Below are 20,734 nucleotides of genomic sequence, written 5' to 3'. Positions count from 1 at the left end.
ATTTGAGCTGCCACCGGCCTGGAGCCTTCACACAATGCAGAGCCACGGGTGGGACATCCTCCAGCCACATCATCTGGAAGAGGAAAGAGGCCGGATTTTACTTGGGGTATGGCTGCACTGACTGCAGAAGAGCTGAAGCCCAATTCCAGTCAGCAGGCTGGAGGGACAAGTTCACATGGGTAATAGTCATGGCTGGACAGGCTGTTGGTTGCTCAACCCCATCCTAGCCCTCTTCCCTCAAACACCCAGATTTGAGCAAAAGAAGCCCTTACTGCTATTACCCCTGTCAGCAGCTGCCTCAAAGCACAGATGAAGTGCAGTCATCTACATCTTGTATCATGCCCAGCAGTGCTCAGAACCTCAGTTGAATCATGGGATTTATGGTAAACACTAGTCATCCACATCAGAAAGCTGGCCAGGTCACCAGAGCTCCCAGCTCAGAGGGGCACAAGTCTAACAGCCCAGTCAAGGGTCTCCAGTTTTATTTCTCTAGTTAAGCAATGCCAGCAGCCCTTTCCCCACCACAGAACCCAAACAGCATCATTAGGTCACGGCAGATGCAGGTACAAGGGACAGGTACCACTTTGCTCCAAACCCATGCACCGTGAATCCTCCCTGTGCCTGGCTCACAGCAGCCTTCCAGCTCAGAGACACAAGGCAAGGATGCTACATGGGCTTCCAACCCAGCACATCCACATGCAGGCTGTCCTAACAGCTCAACCAGTCCCAGAGCCCACTGTTCCTGCCCCAAAACCAGAAGCACAGGGGATTAGTTTTATCTCCATGCATAGTTGTGAATTCAGTGGCCTCCACTTGTTTGCACTCAGGCAGCACCACAAAGCCAGTTACCACAGGAACAAAATGACTAAACAGGAAAAACAAACTCCAATGAGTCAATGGCTTCAAAGGAGCAGAAGAGCCGCAGGGGAAGATTTCCTCTCCACCCTCATGTGCACACTCCAGCCCCTCCATCTAACGTTGTTATCCTCACAGCAGCACTTAAGATGCTCAAAGGACAGCAACGGATCAGATTCTTGTCCTTTGCCATTTGGTCTCGAGGAATTCTTTGCTGGTTCAAGACACACACAGGAAAGTTTCCATCTTTCCCAAGTAAAGACTTCCCCTGTTTATCACATTAATATTGTGATGCTGTGGAACCTGAAAACACAGGCAGCTAGTCACACAGCATTATAAACTCACTGAACTGACGGCCTGCAACAGATGAGTTTTGGGGCCTGATGAACAGGTAATTTTGGTGGGTTTCAGCAGCAAACTAATCCTCTCACAGCCAAGTGTAGGTGACTGAGCAAGCACTAAGCACTGCACATCCAGACCCCTTCAGGCTGCTACCTGCCCACCATACAGCTTGTAGGAAGCTGCTTGAGCCTACAGCCCTCCATGTAACTTTCCTACAATCCCCCAAGGCAGTTTCATCACACGACAGCACCTCATCACTATGACAGTCACAGGACATACCCTCAGATACTGTTTTCAAGCCCAACTGCAGTTTGAGAGGCTTCAGCAGAACTTGGACAAGGCAGTTTCCCTGCAGATGCAGCCAGGTCAGGATCACAGCAGGGAATGGGCCATGGTTTCCCAGTCCTGGGACAAGGAGTTACTGTCTCACTCAGCAGTCCTCAAATACTTCATGCGTTCCTCCCCACACCAGGAGGCCAGCAGCTTGCAAAACAGCACGGGTCATGGTAGTGAAACAGGGCTGCCCATGCACTGCCAACCACTCCTGTTGGGAGAAGAGGCTGCCTACTTTTTTGGTGCTCCATCTAAGCAAACCTTGCAGGTAACCAAGCCATCTCAGTGGCAGAGGAAGAGACTGACAGACAGGGAGCTGTTAAACAAAGCAGCTCTGGGGCCATTTCCCCACTGCGTTAAGTCCCACCAGCCCGGTGGAGATGTAAGAACCATCCCATCACCCTCCTGCATCAGAGCTTACATGAGATGCCATGAGTCAGTAAGATTGAAAAGTAGGATGCTTTCCTTCCAGAGGCACCTCTACGCACACCTTCATTCAGCTTCCCCATAAGTAGCAGGCATCTGAGTTCACCCTGAGTTGGAGATACTTAAAAATCAGCTCAGCTGAGCACTAAGCAAGTCAAACTCACTCTTGGAGTATTTTTCAATACTTAAAAGCAAGCAACATAGCTATTGGCATTCATCAGCATCTTCATTCTTGTGAATGCCAGAAGTCACAGCTCCTACAAAGGGGATGAGGATAGGTGCTGAACTCCATACTGACCAAAGGCAGGTCCTCACGTAGTGTATTAGCTTCCCTCCCAACCTTAAAACTAGCCTCTAGTTTCACCCCAATGGGTCTTACAAGTACCACTGTTATTAGACCAAGTTTTGCTTTAAGGCTTGTCTCCGATAATGTAATCCTTCAGGAAAGGAGCAGAAACTCATCCCCCTCCCTTGGGAAAGCACCAAACCAAAGCAACAAAACAAGCTCAAAAAAGATCAAACACAACATTATGAAACTGGTTTTCCTGAGCAGAGGAAACAAAGACATCTCTGATAACATCTAAATTTTACTGGCACTTGCCAGGGCAAGGGAAGGACACTCGGGTCAAGAGCAGGACACGCACAAAGGAGAAATAAGGGCCCCACAGACGAATGCACTTCCCCAGCCTGAACAGCACCGGGTTCAGGCTGACACCCTTGAGGGATCTTTCTCTATCCCACGAGAGGGAAGGAAAATAAACAGACTGTGAACATCTACCTGAAACAACACAAAGCTTAAGACTGCCTTTGAAGGAAGGGTGAAAATCTTCCAGCCCTAAACAGGGAGGTTTTGTCCCTTTCAGGGCTTCAGGGTAAAGAAGTTCAGTATTTGCTCCAATATAAGCAAGAGCCCATCATCACATCTGTGGCTCACCAGAAGAGCCTTAAAGGCCACAAGAGGCTGCCAGTTCTTTTGTCCACAGTGCAGCCAACGAGGCAGTAAGTCAAGGTTGCTGGTTGCTGTGTTTCTTTCATCTACCAAGCCAAGGACAAAGCTGAGTTTTCCCACTGTCCCTGTAGAGAACACCGAGTTCTGAGTGGGGTTTTAACAGGTTAACTTCAGCCCCCTCTTCCTATTCTCCTTCCTCTTCCCAACACAAACTGCTAGCTCAAGTGAAACCAATGACAATCTCTACTGGCAAGATAGGCAGAGGGTTGAAATTCAAAAAGGCAGCATGATGGGGAGCTGCTGGCGCCTGCTGCTAGACAGCTCTGATGAACCCTGATAAACTGCAGGACATGGCCTCAGCCAACTGCTCTGTACAGACACCGTCTCAGCCCCTCCTTCCTCCTCCTCCAGTGGGCAGCAGGGAGAGGAGAACAGGGCATTAGCCCAGAAAACCCTTGTTTTCTTCTTTCAAGACTAAAATTCAGTCAGTCCAACTGTAGGGCTCAGGCAGCCAACATCATCTTTAACTCATGGTCTAAGAAACTGACACGTGAAGCAGGAGCTATACCTCAAAGCCCAGTGCCAAGAAACAGAGCTGGAAGAGCAGGTCACCCACTTTTGTATTTCCTCATTAGCTTCCTTCTCTGCCCAAACTATTTGTTGGGGCAGAAGCACAGGAACATAACTGAGCAAGAAGGAGGCAGTCCTCAGAGGCTGCTCCAGGTAGGAACTGGTCCCCTTAGTAGCTCCATTACCAGAGTAGATCCACTGCAGTGATGGATTGGAGGATTTCAAGGTGGACAGATGACCTGCACATTGAAGATCTCAGCAAAACATGGTCTGAGAAAAGGATTCAAGTGCTTGGAAGATGGAAGAAACCTTTGACAGCAGGAATCAGACTGCGGGAGTTGTTTCTGCAGTTTGAAACAACCCATCTGGTTGAGCTGCCAGAATAGACTTTCCTAGCTTCTGGAGATTAACATATATCTTCCCTTCAGACTATGCAAAACTAGAGGCTACAAAACTCTTGTCCCCTCTTTGGTGCAGCAGCTTCTTTTCCACAGAGGACCAGCAGCTGCAACACCATCTATGAGACTAGATGCTGGAAAGGAGGTTGGTGTCTCACCCAGAGATGTCACCTCCTCCTTCTGATCTGCTGTAATTTTAGCTGATCTTAAACCTTCAGAAACGCACCAGCACATCCAGTAAGATCTTTACCATCAGCTTTACATTTTGAGCACACCTCCAAGCTAGCTCTTCTAAGGAAGTACCACTCTCAAACATCAGTCACAACCAAGAAACCCAGACTGTGCCATAACCAGGGACAAGTTCACACCCAGAGTTAATCCATCTTCATGTCTTGGGTATGAGTTCTTGGCTTCAATGCATAACCATCGAGTCACGCTGATACTGCCCAGCTCAGGTCACTTTTATTGTTCTGGAGAGAGGAGGGAAAAGATTTCCCACCACACACACCACTTGGGAAGCTGCATGTTTCTAGTGACCTTGCCAAGCTACCACGGTTTATCTGGAGGCAAGGCCAGGAAGAGTGATTCACTTGTCTCAGCAGCTGCTCACATCTGCCTGCCCTCCCTGCCTCCTCTGACACTGCATCCTAAGGAGCAGCGGATGCTTCCCCACTGTGCCCTTGAGACCCAGAATCCATGGTGCAGACTGCCAAGCACACCCTTAAACACTATCACCCCTCTGTGTGTGTTTTAATGTCACCAGTAACAGGCCATCTGGCCCAGCACAAAATCTGAGTTACTCTATCAAAAAGCTATCAGAGAGCAAAAGGTACTTCTGTACATCCTAAATCCCTCAGCAGAAGCTGCTCCTGGAGCCAGCCTCTGATGCCAGAAGCTCTTATCGCAGCGAGTCCTGGCAGCGAGCTGCAGGCTACCAGCAGTTGTGCACAGAGCACTTGGAAACCAGGTCTGGGTGCCAGGGGAAGGAAGGGAATTCAAGCCGGTGACTCAGGTTGTGATCTCTGCCCAAAAGTCAATGAGAAGCACAAACACCACCTGCTCACGCTGTGCGTCATTGACACGAACATCTCCTGGGGCCGGATAATTCCTTCCATCCGTAACTGAAGCTGAACTACACAAAATACAGCTTTCTACAGCTAAGGGGCCATCACTGGCTGAAGAAGTACCAAGTGCTGACATTTAGAGGCTACACCTCAGCCTCTAAATAAATGGATTCTATCAATACCAGTAGGGAAACCAAGCTCTAAGCGAGGATTAATTACTATTAAAACAAGGAAAGTTGAGAGCAACAGTGCAGATATGCACCAGCTTCAGCTGCCAATCCAACAGCCTCACCCAGGTTAGTGCAAAAGCATCCCCCACAAGATACTGGCATCATTCAGGGCAATATGGGCAACATGGCCCAGTGTGAGGCATTCCTGCCCATGGCAGGGGGGCTGGAACTGGATGATCTTAAGGTCCTTTCTAACCCAAACCATTCTATGATTCTATTATATATGATTCTAATATTTCAGCAATGCTTCACAGGCTGTGGTATTGCTCACAGGACAAGACCCTCCCAGGAAATAGCCCTCTATTGACCTGAGCTGCAAGCATGGGAAGTCAGTTAGCAGGGTCGTCACCCACATTCATGAAGCATCACCCTAGGTCTAGGCAACATGGTGTTATGTTGTAGTAAAGCACACAGACCATACTACAAGCTTGCAGTTGGGTCTCAAACACTTTGGTCTTACCTGAGATTCCTCAGTCCTCCTAGCATGAGGAGTTTCTATGGATCCATTAATGTCTACGGTGTCCTTCTGCTTGTATTTCTTCATGATCAAGCTGTCCACAACCCAGAACATAATGGCCTTGGGGAGAAACAAATTACATTAGTAGATTTAAGAGACCAAAATACAATGTGATTCAATCACAGCTATTTCTTCTCCTTTTGGTTTCTCCAGATGTCCAGCCTTGATCAACCTCATTTAATATCTAACTTGACCCTGCATCAAAAGTGCCCATGGGGGTTGGATAAGTCAAATGCAGATGGTCCCTTCCCATATATTGATTCCACAGTTGTTGAAGACCCAGAGAAAAAGAGACTACATCAAGCCAAGTTTCCACCAGGAGATAAACCCTGAACTAAGCTCCATCCATGGGTCATCTGCTCTGCCTGCACCAGCCCCTGGTCAGTTCTTTGACAACCAGAGTTTGCTTTCAGGCAAGGAAATGCACCCTGACATGGCAGAGAGAGGGTGGCAGCAGAGGCAGATAAACCCAACTTCGCCAATGCTGCATTCATCACACTGCTCATGGTACGAGTTGAAAGAGAGCTCAACTCGCTCCTTGCACATGGAGCATCTGAATCTTAATGCCTTCTTCTCACTTCCCATCTTAACAGGAACTGAGCAGCAGGTCAAGCATTACTCAGAATGAGGGCAACCAGGAAAAAAATGAGCTTTCAAGAGGTTTTGCTGAGCTAGTTTTAGGTAACCTGAACACTTTGCCTTGCTGTAACACAGTTTGAAGTCTAGCCAAATGGCTAGTGACACGTTGCCAAAGGTCACCATTGACAAGCCATCCTATAGGAACATAAAGGCATTTGGGGCATCCCCATGCCTGTAGCCCTCAACTAAGGAGCCCCAGCTTTCTTCAAAGAGATAAAGTCAGCCACCCAGCAGCCTGGACAAGGGAACACGAACTGAGAAGAGAGACCATGGCCAGCAGCAGTGACAGATCTGTATGTTTGTGACAACACATACACTTGTTTCCACTCCTCTCCACCCTGGCCCAGCCACTGCAGGATACCCCAAGCTCCCCATGGGGATGGACCATGATTTCCAAACCACCCCACCCAGCACTTGCAGCATCGTTACTTACATTGACTATAAAAGGCACAACGAGCATGACCAGGATGAGCTCCAGGTGAGGGTTTGGGATGTAACCCAAGAGGATTTGCTGAAGCTGCAGAGGAGAAACCATTTAGAAGCATTATTTGAACAGCTCTTTGCTGCAAACTGGTTGCCTTCTTACACCAGCAGTGTCCTACATAGGGCTCTGCCTTTGCTTTATCCCAGCTCTTAGAAAGATAACACGGGTTATGCCCTCAGCCCAGTTGCCAAACACATGATTTTGTACAGAGCAAGAAGTACTCCTAGTCTTTCAGCATAACTACCCATAACAACTACTAGTGGGAGTTGGCTCCTTGCTGCAAAATAAGGTCACCAGCCACATGTGATAAGCATGGAGAGGAATCCAGCAGCATCTCTGGATCAAGCAGTGAATGCTGCTGAACATGTTCACATTCAAGTCTGAGCACTGCAGGCTACTGGGTTTGAAGGACTGGCCCTGAACAGGAACAGATAAGTGCTGCCAGATTGCTGTAACTAAGTCCTCAGTCAAGCCACATCAGCTTGTGAGCACTATGTGTAAATGCACTTAAAACTGGAGTTACCCAGACTCCCAAAATTGCCTTTTACACCCATCACACCTACTTCCACCAAGTGTGCAGCTACAAGTGCCACAGGTTATTATTTCTAGCTTTTAAAAAAGAAACTTGTGACCAACACAATTACCATTGCACAAACTGCCATATAGAAGCACCTGAGGACAGCATACTACATGGATAGTTCCTTCCAAATTCATCTCTAAGGGTCCCCCTGCTTTAGGCATGGGATCACGAAACACCAACACGAACTGACTTGAAGAGATCATATTGAAATCCCCTAGCAGAACCGCAGTAGTTCAGCTGCCAGCCCAGCCCATTTTATCCTTCCAAGGATGGAAAATGAAATAAAAGCAGCATCTTATTCCTCTAGCTGTTGAGCAGCAAGAAAATGTGCCAAAAGCCAAAATGTTAGGAAAGTCATGTTTCCCCAAACCTAAGTAAGAGCTAATGACTACAGAGGGATGTCAACAAGTCATAAGTGGTGAAGACTGATGATGGAGACCACTAATGAGGCAAAGCTGACAAGAAACGAAGCTACAAGAGCTGAGGCTTACCTTTGTCCAACCAGGGATAAGCAGGACAAGGCTAATCACAGTCTTCTCAAAAACCATTATCAGCAAGTAGAGGACACACTGGCCAATCCAGGCAGCAGCTTGTGGAGGGTCACCTGCGAAAACAGCACGTCAAATCTGAGACAGAAGGCAGGAGGAGATGCCCTTGCAGAAGAGCTGCCTTGTGCTTGATGCCCGGGCTGATTAGAGACAGGGAAGTGTTTCCATACTGCAGGTTTTGCAGCAAGACAAGTACCCAACACCAAACTTGACACTAGTGGAGAGATTGCCCAGCCATAGTTGCAGGAGCACACGGCTGGGGTAGAGAGGTTTAGTGTCCCTGCTGGGTCATTATTTGGCTAAAGATCAAAACATACCAAGATCTAAGCTCAAGTATTCCAGCTCCTTTTAGGGCTGGTTCTGAAATGAAGATAGGAATTAAGCAAACCTGTGGTTAACCTGAAGGACATGCAAATGACAGATTTTAGACATGGTTCAGAAAGCCCTATGTACCCAGAAGATGCTAACACTACCTGTATTTATCTGCCTCCTGCCCCACTCTCCATTACACCAACCTGCCTCTGAAATCCACCAAGAGAAACCCACCACTAATAACTTGCTTGCCTTGCATCTCCTCCTGCATCACCCATCTTTCCTAGATCAATGGCTTTGTTGGAGCCAAAGCCCTACAAGTGTCTTACAAGGCAGGCAGCTTCTGTAAAAGGGGAGAGATACAGCTCTGGCTCTGCCTAAAGACCTGAAATTCCCTGTGTTTATCCAGCAATGCCAGCACTTGCAGATGCTCCTGGGCTCTCAGGGGCTCAGTAATATCACAAGTGCTTAATAGAGAAGTCATTCCTAGGAACAATAAGGAGAGTGGATCAACTTTTGTGAACCTTGGTTTGGGTAACCAACATGCTCTCATCCACTTGGAGGGAAAGATACAGCCTTGGAGATGCAGGTTTCCTCTCTCCTTCAGCAACTGATGGACATTGCCAGTATCCTCCCCATGGTGTTGAGCTACTTTGAGCTAGATGGATACAGGGATTTGAAGGGAAGAAGCTCTGCTTGTGCAATGGGTAAGCATCCCATCTCCTCAAAGCACAGACCACTAAAATCCTTTATATAGGGAAAGCTTGAAAACCCAGAAAGCATCCCACTCAGACAGTTCTTTACAAGCATGTGTTGCCTTGGGGCATCAGTCATTTGGTTTGCCCTTCTCTGGCACCCCTCTGTCAAGGTATCAGAGACTTCATTTCTTCTCACCTCTGCAAACCAGGAAAAGACCACAGAGATGGAGCCTTCCAACTCTTCCCCCTACCCCTACCGGCCTTGTAGAAATAGCTTACAAATTCCCAGAGTATTCTGACTGGAACAGCAGGCTCAATCCCTTCCAAATTAAAACTAATCCCAAAACAATCCCCAAAGACAAGATACTCCTGGACTGACCCTCCCCTATACAAGGAGACCAGTCGGTATCCTGCATCCTCCTCTCTAAAAAGACATCACTTGCAATCTGCTCCCTGCCAAGCCTTACCCACTCAGTTACCAGCAGTGGTCTGAAGGCTTCTGGTCACCATTTCCAATACAAGAAGCATAACTTTTCCATCCTGAACAGAATTAATGTTCTTGCTGACAAAGTGAATGTGTGGTTGTGTGATACTCACTGTCTGGGCAAGAGACAGGGGCTCCATCACCTGGGGTTTTAGATCAATTCACTCAGAAAGGATCAATGCTAATTAAATACAAATGTTTCCAATGGGATACTCATCAAGTAATAAGTAAAAGCATCCTTGTATTGCTAACAACAGTACTGGTGCCGTATCTATTACATGCGCTTGCTTCAGCCCTCTGTGAGTACCCTGCCAGCTGGTTATCATCTTCCCAGGCTCATCAGAATATCTCAGGTCTGCAAATCTGGACTACAGTATCTGGTTCAGGAAAGCTGCAGCATTTCCTCTTGAATATGAAGATAACCCCTGGCAACACTGACCGGGCTGGAATTTGGCAGGAATTCGGCCGTATTTGGGTTACGTCAGTGCAAGGGAACCCAGCCCACCATGAGATGGCAGCGCTGTGGGATGGCAGGGGCTGGGAGCTCTGCCCCACTCTTCTCGGCACAGCACTGTTGGGACGTGGCAGGGGAAGACAACACCAGAGGTTTGCATAAGCTGTGGCCATAGAGACCAGCAGGTCATACCAGGGCTTACTAAGAGCTGGTATCCAACCGAGCCCAGCTCCAGGGGAATCTGCTTCCCAGCAAGGACATATGTATATTTTTCCTTATTCCACCATTTCTTAGCAACGTACCAAAACATCTGCCTCATTGCAAAGCTACAGCTAAGAAGCAGAGGCATCCGGCTAGTGCCTCTGTGCCAAGGATAACCCTGCATCCCAGCGTTTTAACTGCTCAAGCCATGATTGAGAGGGAAGCAAAGCAGGGAAGAACTGGGAGGACCAAGGGTACAGAGAGGCTGCTGAGCTTGAGGACAGCAAGCAGAGAGCTCCGGACCAGCAGGCACAGAGGGAGGGAAGGAGAAGGGAGGTAGGAAGGTTACATGTGAGCACAAAGAGCAGAGCCCATAGAGGATTTCAGGAGCACACATCTGCTCCTTGGCAGGCAACAGCTCATTGGGTGGTCTGAGGAGGAGACAGGAGCAGTGTTACAGGCAGTTAAAGGTTTGATCCTCCTCAAGCATGGACAGCCTCCCCTGATAGACTCGGTACGTCGTGTCTTTGCCACAGGTTAGGCACAGTGCTGCTCTCTGCCCTGCATCCCAAGACTGACCATTGCTCCTACATCACCCAGAGACCCAAGTACAAACAAACCAGGAGAAAACAAACACATCCATCGTGTCCTTCCTGCATTTGAACTCTTCCCCTTTTGCTCTGTGCTGTCAGCTGTGCTCTGTGCCCATGGGGGACAGGGCAAACAGCCACAGCACCCTTTGCAAGTCGGCTCTTCTACACTGCAGTCACGATGGCACTTGTGAATCACTGCCCTCTGTTACCTCCTTGTGCCCAGAAAGCAGCAGCAAGTTTGAGACCTCTCCCAAACGCCTGCACCCCCTCACACTGTTTTGGTGGTAGGAGGTCACTACCATTCATAGAATGGTTTGGGTGGGAAAGCACCAAAAGATCATCTAGTTCCAGCCCCCTGCCAACATCACAAACAGGAGAATATAGTTGTTGGTTCTGCACACAGTGGGCTAGACAGCCCCAGCCGGGTTTTGGCTAACCAGGCTGATACAGACACTAGAAAAGACAACCTGCTTCTTAAACCACCCTAGGCTTGCCCATGTCTCCAGGGTTAACAGCTCCTCACCCCAGAACTTTTCCCTTCACTTTCATTTAAGAAGCCAGCCATCAAATAGCGTGAGTTTTCTTGAGCAACGTTTGGAAATGGGAAACCTTTTCTCCCTTTGTTAGAGAACAGTTTTTATTGTGCAACTGCAATACCCCATCTAAAGAACCCCAGTTCTGTGCCCCAGTGAGGCCAGCTTCACTGGCTAAGTCCACGGGGTACATGCAAGTGGTACAGCAAACCTGAACGACCAGGCAGGACAGACCCACACCTCCTCCTACCCACCACATCCACCTTGTCAAAGGTGCCTCCATCACAATGGGGAGCTTCAAATACGATTTTTTTTCACTCTGGTCTTTTCTGCATCACCTAAAGAAGATGCTGTCAATTTCCTCCACAGATACAGGAGCATCAGCACTTCTTACATGCCCAGGGTAGACAGCAGAAAGCTATGGAAAGAGCTACAAACCTCTGGAGAGGCCAGATTTGGCTGTCTGCTCTATCACCTTAACCAGCTCAAACCTGCTAGTTTTGCAACCCCTTCCTCCTCCTTTTCCATTCCGAGCTTTGTTTTCAGACTATGAGATGAGATGTTCCTGTACAGGAATCCATCCTGGAGCACAGAATTAGATGGGACCCCACTTCCAGCCCTTGACAGGATGACCAGTGGGTGCCTTCACAGTTACTTTTGATTGCATCTTGGTCTCCCACAGACAGGAGGCTGATCTGTACCAATATAACTCAGGACAAAGATGAAAATGAAACAGCAGCGTGTCCCATGGGACTGCAAGTGTGTATGTGTGTATACATATATATATATATATAAAATAGATATAGATCAGTGGCTCGTTTCCTCTTCACCAAGTATCTCAGGTGGCTGCTCCTTACCTTGGCAGGTTAGAAGGACCACTGATCCACACCAGAGTGGCCGCCATCCAAGTCTAACTCACCACTAATCCATCTAACTCTGACTAATGCCACTAACATACAAATCACCACCTACTGGCACCTCATCGTGGAAGAGGGAGCCTTTGGTGCGGTCCCTGGACGAGCCCATGAGACAGACTGGCCACATCTCCTTCCACAGTTAGGAAGCAAGACTGGAGAGCTGGCATCAGCTAGCCACACACCTAAATGTAGGTGCTGACTTCCTACAGCAAGATGGGCAGAAGCACCCTCAGATGCAACTTAATGTCTTTAATGGATACAGCACTATCCAGAGGTGCTCTGGTCTGTGGATGGGAGAGGATTCACCTTGCATGAAGTGCTTTCATTACTTAAATCTAGGTGAGCACCAAGACTGTCAGTGCCACATAACATTGCCAGCCAGCAAAACCCAATCTGCTACCTAGAGGCTAAAACACACCAAACAAACCCCCAAACAGCTCTCCTTTTCTGGGTCCAGAGCTTCCCTTTCCTCATAGAATAGTGGGGAACTGGTCCAGAGGATCTTTGCAGCCTCCACATCACACCTCTTAGGAGGTCACATGCATCATGCTCCCTTTGAACACTTCCAGTTTCTTGTCCCCAGCCCAACAGGAAGGTAACTCAGGACATGTCAACTCTATGAACTGATTTCACCACCAACCTCTCCTTTTAGCTTAATAAACCCACTTACAGCCACCCTGATAGAAACAGCCTCCTTCACCCCAAAGGATGCACACACTGCATTTCAGACTTTGCTCTTCAAGAAGCACTGCTGGTGCTCCCCACCATCACAAAAACCTCCTTGATGCATACTTAGGACCATGAGAACCTCATCTGAATGCATGTCTGGGATATTCCTCTTGTGTGTGGGAGCCCAGCTGCTCACACAGTAAAAGCAGCTCTGCTTGAGGCACTGGAGTTGTTACCACACAACAGGATTAGTTTTAATCCATCCTGTCTAATGTACCAAGCTGTCAGCATAGCTCACAGGCTGCTGCCAAACAGCTTTATTTACAGTCATTTGGGGACTGTGTGTGCACTGAACAGGTAGGGAAAAAGCTCAACCACAGCCAAAGAGGAGGGGTTGGGGTGGGTGTGAGAAAAACAAGTATTTGAGAGCACTGAAAGTTGTGCTGGGTGGCGTGGTGGGGACAGAAAGAGTCAATGAACACCTCTTAAGGTACACCAAAATACTACCTCCAAACCCAAGGGATGTAATTATCAGCACGAAGCACAGAGGAGGGTAAGAAAAAGCATCTGAACTGCACAGAAGTGCTCACTTAGAGGCCAAGAACAGGTTTTCAGAGGTTGGGATCTGATGCACCAGAGCAGTCAGGTGGGTCCAGCAGACACCCCAGACCCTCTCTGGCATGTTCTACATCTGAACTGAAGTGATTGCACAGCTGGAATCAGTCCCCAGCTTGCTGTGTCCCTGCTCTGGTCCCTTTGGTCCTTGGAGACGCTGCTGTTGTAATGGGATAAACACTGCTGCTGTCATCTCCATCCAGCAGGTTCAAAGGTTTGCACCCCTGCTTGGAGCAAGGGACCCGACCGCACACTTGACCATGTGAGGATGGATCCTCAGTCCTCCTTCCCCCCATGGTCCTGGGGCAGAAAGGCCAAGCACGCTAAGGACAGGACACCCCTCAGCTTAGGGCTATTTTCAGCAGTATTTCCTCAAGCCCCAGCAGCCAGCTCCCTTGGCTGCTCCAGGATGTGGGAATAGCTGTTGGACAACATTTCCATAACATCACAACAGGGCCAAAAGCAGCCTACACGGATCCTCAGTTCAACTCAGCAGCTGGCACAGAGCAGTCTCCTAGAACTAAGCTTGACCAGAAGAGTTCAACAGGGCACTAAACAGACTTTAAAGGCCTCCAAGCAACATCTTTCCTTTTCCAGACGGTGGATGAGCACAGAGCATCAGGCTTAGCCTAATCAGTGACCGCAACCAGAGTCATAGACAAGCCAACATCCAGGGAGATGTTTTCAAGCAAGAACACCCTCTTTTTCTCCCCCTTGTTAATGCTCCCCTAGAGCATTTTACTTGCACACTGCAGAAACCATCTCTTAATGCAAATTCATAGCATCTGCTTACTTTAGAACTACTGGAGTATTTCTTTTAAGTAATGCTTTAGCGTTATTAGACACAACTAAAATGCCAGGACACTGCAGCCATCCATAGATTCCCCCCTGGGAGTCTGGTTGCTGCTTTGGGATAGGGGAAGAAGAAGAAGGCAGGGCACAAAGCTGACCCAGGCTTCATCCGCATGCTCTGACTCCAGCCAGCATCTCCCCTGCTCAGTCCGTATAAGCCCAGCAGCACCTCCAACACCCTGAGTATTCACTCCCAGGTCCTTTGCAACTTAAATTCTCTTCCATGCAGAAGTCCCCTATAGGGAGGGCTCGTACAGACATGGTCTGCTGCTACCCTGCTGCAGCAACGGTGCACAGAGCATTTGTGGAGTTTGTTAGCTTTAAGTACATGGAAGGCAACCAGCATTCTCTACTTGAACCCAGCTGAAGAATAAAGCTCTCCAATCTTTGATCTTTCGAGCCAAGCATCTTCAGAAGAGGCAGCCACTTAAAATGCCATTTCCTGTGCTTAGAGGCAGTCCAAAGAGCAATCAAAAGCTGTCGGGCAAAGATGGAGGAACAGAAGCCTATAGGAGCCTTTGACTCTCCACTAGCTAAAAGCCAGGCCATTCCTGGCTGCAGCAGCCTTTGGCTGAGAGAGGCCGATCTCAGAATGGCTGTCTCCTGGGTTTTGGACACATGGAAGTAGTTGATCTTTCTAAAGAGTTCTGGATGGTTGGACACTTAAAACAGCAGCACAGATTTAGGTGCTTTCCCTTCCCTTTTCTTTGCTTCTCCGTTAATGAAGCTATCGCGGTGGCACAAGGAAGAACCACCTGAGGTGGTGGAGATGGGGTTACCAGCAGCAGAGCAGGAGGAACCACTGGAGCCCAAACCAAAGGATAACTGCAGCGGTTTGGGATGCAACCAAGAGCTGGAGGGTCAGAAAGGAAGCAGCTGCAACAGATTTCCCCTCCCTGCCCAATACACACCCTAGATGGGTACTGGTTATACTGGCCAAAGACACAACTAGTCTTTTCTGATAGCTGGAGCAATGGCACTCAGCACGGATTTGGTGCTTCCCTTCTACCTTTCCTCCTCTGCAGGACTGCAAGAGATGTTTCTGGGCCTTAGGAGGATTGGGGGAAGCAACACCAAGTCTGGTACAGCAATTAGACCAGAAAATGAATCTTATTGCTGGAGCCTGTATCAAACTGCAAGGAGTTTACTGGCATCTTCCAAACTGTTTTGGAAGCTACTCAACACCCGGGCTGAGGACAGCAGTGCTTTCCTTCCCTAGGCCTACAGCAGGATAGCACCACACATGCCCCTTGACTCCTACCTAACTTTTCCATTGTGGTCACTCTGGCCAGAGACCTGTGCCAAGAGCAGTGCTTGCTGGATGGGATATTGAATCCCCAATTCAAGAGCTAAAGTCAAGCAACAGCAGTAACTTCTATTGCTGTTAATGAAAGCAAGAATTCCTCAGAGGAGTGAACTGTTTCTGCAGTCTAAGCCAGCCCTTGCAAGGCGCCAGGGACAGCTCAACAGAAGTTCATTACTGCTAGGCAAGGTTAAAGCAAGCTGTCAATACACTTGAATGCTTGCTTCTGCTCAACTGCAGACGTGGCACATGAAGCTGTGCCCTGGGATGGCTGTGGCTGGGCTTCGAGCCCTTGCTGCTTAAAAGGGAAAAAGTGCCATCCATGAACCAAGAATAACTGGATTCTTCTGCTGTCTCACATGTGTTATGTTAGCATTCTGAGAAACAAGCCACTAAGGAAAAACAGGCAGTCCCCACCAGACAGATGCTGTCAGGATGCTGAACCTGCTTTGGAGATCAGCGCTGCCCTTAAGCCTTCTTCCTTCCTCTCACATCCCACCATTTCAACCCATCTGTTGTCATCTACCCAGTAGCTGCTTCTGCTGTTTCACAAACCCAGCCACCCCCTCCATTCTTTGTCATGACCCATTTACACATGCTAAATGCAAACCTGAATAAGAGTTCACAAGCTAATAGGGTCTATATGCTAATCCTCATTTGGGCCAGGTTCCACCAGCTCAGTTATCAGACCAGCTACTAAAAATAGAAAGAAACAAGACTACCTTTGGAACAGACTTAATGATTAACACCTTAAAGGCAGGACTGAATAGGGTGTATTTTCTAGAGTAAGGCTGAAGTTGTCATTATATTAGATATAATGAAATATATGGAAAAATATAAAACAAATAACAAAAATATTGGATTGGAACTAGATGATCTTTACGGTCCTCTCCAACCATTCCATGATCAAACAGACAAAGGGCTCATTTCCCCTTCCCTGCAGGCTCAGAGCAGCACTGCTCCCCTTGAAGCTGGTTCTGCTCTTTCCAAAGAGCAGTGCTACCCTCTAGTGGGGCTGGCTGAGAAAGGCTTTGCTGGAACTTTGCCTCAAGGCAGGAATTGAAGGAGAGAAGCAAGACCCTGGCATGCATATATTATTATCAATATTATTAATAATAGTAATAATAATAACTACTAGTAGTTGTTGTTATCTGGCAACCCTCACTCCCCCAACCCCACAAGTCATAGAATCATAGAATAATTAGGGTTGGAAAGGACCTTAAGATCATCCATTTCCAACCCCCCTGCCGTGGGCAGGGATACCTTACACTAAATCATATCACCCAAGGCCTCGTCCATCCTGGCCTTGAGCACTGCCAGGGATGGAGCATTCACAACCTCCCTGGGCAAGTCATTTGAGAACTCGGGTCTGGGGCCAGGTTGGGTCCTACTGTTGATACCTACAACAGCTCAAGGCAAATGCAAGAACTCCTCCCTGCTTTGAGCTAAGAGGCTAGGGAAAAAACCCTGAAAGAACCCCACAAGAGTCACCAACACCTCCCCCAAACACCTTCATTTATCATATGCATGCCCTGGCCTTTGTTATCCACTGAAGGATTTAATCACCAGCCTGCTACGCTCAGGTATGCTTGGCAAGGCAGCAGCAGAGGTACCTGTGCCCTAGTGATGTGCCAGCATTTAACAATACACTGATCACTGCTACACTCCATGACTCCCTGGAGAAGAGATGACACATGTTTTATCCCCAGGCTGTAATTCCTCCCATTTTCTTCTCCCCATTCATAGCTGGGAGCAGTTATGGTTATGACACCTACCATATTCTCCGAAGACCAGGTACGTGTACTTCTTATGCTGCACGATCCAGGAGACAACCTTCACACCAAGCCAGATCAGCAGCATCCCCAGCGTGGCATCAAGGATGAAATTAATAAGGTAGCCAAGGAAAAGAAGGCAGGAGAGGAAAATTCAGGTTTCAGTTGTGTTCTGATTCAAAAATGTTCATTTTCCAGTATGGGGATCCATAAAAAACACACCAAGATTTAAAAGAAATCCCCACTTCATAGTCCAAGCTCACTTCCTCGCTCTTTTACTGGATTTTCCTACAGCCTTACCAGCAATTTCTTAGCTCAAAGCCTGTTTAGCAAAAAAGGGAGCAGGCTCCATCAGGTCTCTGGCATCACTCATTTATGCACACAGCATTAAACGCTTCCTGGGCTAGCCTTGCTTAAGAGTTACCCCCAGAAAGCAGGCTTTCCATTTGCAGCATCATTTGTCCTTACTAGGATGAAATCCCAAGTTTCAGGGAAACAGAACCAAACATTCCTGGAATTCCATACAAGGAAATGGAAGCTTCTTGGACACCACAGCTGCTCTGCCAGCTGTGCAGCAGGAGGGGAATAAAGTCCATTTTAGTGAGCAGCTGCAAGAGGCTCCTATGAGCAGAGACACCAATGGAGAGGCAGAAGCTCTTGGGAGAGGTGATGGGTCCTGGGCTCAGCTTCCTGGCACCCTGGGGTCCCCCAAAGCCTCCAGTTCAGATTCCCACTGCAGATCCAGGAGCTGAACCCACCCCTGCCAGGAGATACGGGCTCAGTGGACTTGCTCTGCAGCTTTGGATGTTTAAGCCTCACTGGACAGAGCACCACCAGCAGGAGACCTGCAGTGACCTTATGCAGATTGCAGGGCCCAAGCTCTAATCCAGGACTTGGTATTTTAATGAACTCCAGAGAGAAAAAGGATCAAACTGATGTTTTCTGGCCAGTTTTCCATTACTGGAATCTCTGCTGTCAGATGAGGCCAGATTTCTACAGCATGAAGACAATACCAAGCACAGAGCTACAGGAACAAACATTTCCTTACACAGGACTTGATCCTACCTCTGAATACAGACACTGAAAATAACTATCTGCTTTTGAAATCACAACATGAACGTTTCCTACATCCAAAGTCTCTGAACAGCTTATTACAAGCTGCTGAAATCAGAGTCTTCTGATACAAACACAAGGCTCTGATGGGTTACACTGGGCAGGACACGCAGTGTGGGAGCCTCAAAGCCCAGAGCCAGGGCTGCAGGGTTTTCAGCTGCCTGCTCATGATGCTAAGGCAGGCAGACCCAAAACACACACTGAAACCCAAAGGGCACTTTTCACAAGTATGAACAGGTTTATTTTAACAGTGTATGTTTAAAACGACAACGAATCATTTCGGAGGCTATATTTAGCCCCAAACTTGTCTCTGTTTTAAGAAACACAGATGTGCAGCACTCTAACACATAGAAGGGAGGTGGGCCAGGAGGTTTTCAGCAGCACTCTGAAGCCTTCAGGAGTTTATCAAAACAGGATAAAGTTAATTCTTAAACTAAACCTGCAGCTGTGAAGTGGCTGGTCTGACATAAAGGTGGCACTTCTATATTAAGTCCAAAAGCTGGCTTAGAAAGCCCCCCCCCAGGACTACAAGAGGTAGGTGCAAATGAATATCTGAAAACCACATCCATACATTGGACCTTCACCCACATGGCTAGGAAAACATTCTCAATACAGCCCTGAGACCAACCAAATTACAAAGTCTGGGGTGCCAACAAATGGGACATTTGACATAGAATCACAGAACCAACCAGGCTGGAAAAGCCCTTTAAGCTCATCCAGTCCAACCGTTCCCCAGCACTGCCAAGGCCACCACTGCCCCATGGCACTGAGGCCTCGTCTCCACGCTGTGTGAACACTTGCAGGGACGGTGCCTGCAGCCCTGCCCTGGGCAGCCTGTTCCAATGCCTGAGCACCCTCTGGGGCAGGAATTGTTCCTCAGCTCCATCTAAACCTGCCCTGGTGCAGCTTGAGGCCGGTTCCTCTTGTCCCATCCCTTGTTCCTTGGGAGCAGAGCCCAGCCCCTCCTGGCTCCATCCTCCTCTCAGGCACTTGGAGGGAGCCATCAGGTCCCCCTGAGCCTTCTCTTCTCCACACTGAACCCCCCAGGTCCCTCAGCCCTTCCCCATCACACTTGTGCTCCAGGCCCTGCACCAGCTCCATTGCCCTTCTCTGGCCCCGCTCCAGCACCTCAATGTCTCTCTTGCAGTGAGGGGCCCAGAGCTGAACACAGGATTCGAGGTGCAGCCTCACCAGTGCCCAGTGCAGGGGCACAATCCCTGCCCTGGCCCTGCTGCCACACTGGTGCTGATACAGGCCAGGATGCTGGGGGCTTCCTGGATACCTGGGTACAAGCTGGCTGTGTTCAAAGACCACACTGCATTGTTCACTGCAGCTTTCTGCCAGTACATTTCCAGACACTTCCGATCACCACAAAAGCATGACCGCATCGCTTCATCTCCATCAGACTGCAAAGACCATTAGACAATCCATACCCTGAAAACAAGCTCAAGACGGTTTATCCCCACTTAGTCCTTCAAATAGATCAGTTTCCACCATGCATGACATTTCCCAACAGGCTCGCTTCTTCCTTTTCCAGATACAGGGTGTGAATGCAAGCACCTCATATACTTACAGAGAGCAAGGGTCCTCTTCAGTGAGATCCGACAGAAAAACGTTGGCAAAGTGGATGAAGAGGGAGCCTATTGCTTGCTTGGATGTATCATAAAACCTGGAGGGAAAGACAAAAGGATCAGTGTCCTGGAGCACCAGCAGCAGAGCAATGGCCCTGTGTGGATCTGCTTCCCTCCAAGATGCATTGATGTCCAGGAAGCTGTACGTGGTGGTAAGGGGCAGTTTGGACAACTTCAAATACGTAAGGAAAAAGAATATAAATAAATACGCCAGCAACTTACATCTGTTTGTACCCATCCACAGGGAATTAGGTTGAATTCCCAAGTTATTATAGAGGAAGAATCAAACTGAGGAGACTGACAGGCTTTTCTTCACTAATGCTGACTGGTAGCTCTATGCTGCCAAGCTGCCCTGACTGTACTTCAAGCCCACCCCATATGCCCACCTCTCTACACCCCATAAACCCTACAATAGACAGAGATCCTTTGTAGAGGTAGCAATACCCAGCTATGCCTGAGCTGGGTCAGGGGACACCAAAATGGTTATTGAATTGAAGAACAAGACTTGGCCCTGTCTGGGAGACAGCTCCTGTGCCAGCAGGTTGGAGGGGACCAAACCCTCTCTGTTCCATCAGCTACAGTAAAACCAAGCTTTCCTAGAGGAGCCAGGCAGAGAATTTTACTTCTAGGGAGCACCAGCTACTGTCTTGAA

The 20,734-nt window shown here is 48.4% G+C and overlaps 1 protein-coding gene across 1 annotated transcript in view; it reads right to left on the bottom strand.

The window, feature by feature from the left end:
- The window catches only part of LOC134173894 (store-operated calcium entry regulator STIMATE-like), a 37,596-nt gene that overhangs the window by 1,909 nt on the left and 14,953 nt on the right, over nt 1-20,734 (bottom strand). The window contains exons 3-7 of the mRNA XM_062638363.1: nt 20,025-20,120; nt 17,342-17,463; nt 7,879-7,991; nt 6,757-6,840; nt 5,628-5,744 (exon numbers count right to left, since the gene is read on the bottom strand). Of these exons, the coding sequence (XP_062494347.1) occupies nt 5,628-5,744; nt 6,757-6,840; nt 7,879-7,991; nt 17,342-17,463; nt 20,025-20,120 (532 nt within the window). The remainder of the gene's footprint in view (nt 1-5,627; nt 5,745-6,756; nt 6,841-7,878; nt 7,992-17,341; nt 17,464-20,024; nt 20,121-20,734) is intronic.

This window comes from Pezoporus occidentalis, unplaced genomic scaffold, assembly GCF_034315485.1.
Source record: "Pezoporus occidentalis ecotype Australia unplaced genomic scaffold, CSIRO_AGI_Poc_V1 ctg562, whole genome shotgun sequence".
NCBI classification, from domain to species: Eukaryota; Metazoa; Chordata; class Aves; order Psittaciformes; family Psittacidae; genus Pezoporus; species Pezoporus occidentalis.
The sequence above is the reverse complement of the archived record's forward strand: the minus strand, read 5'-3'. Positions and strand labels throughout refer to the sequence as shown.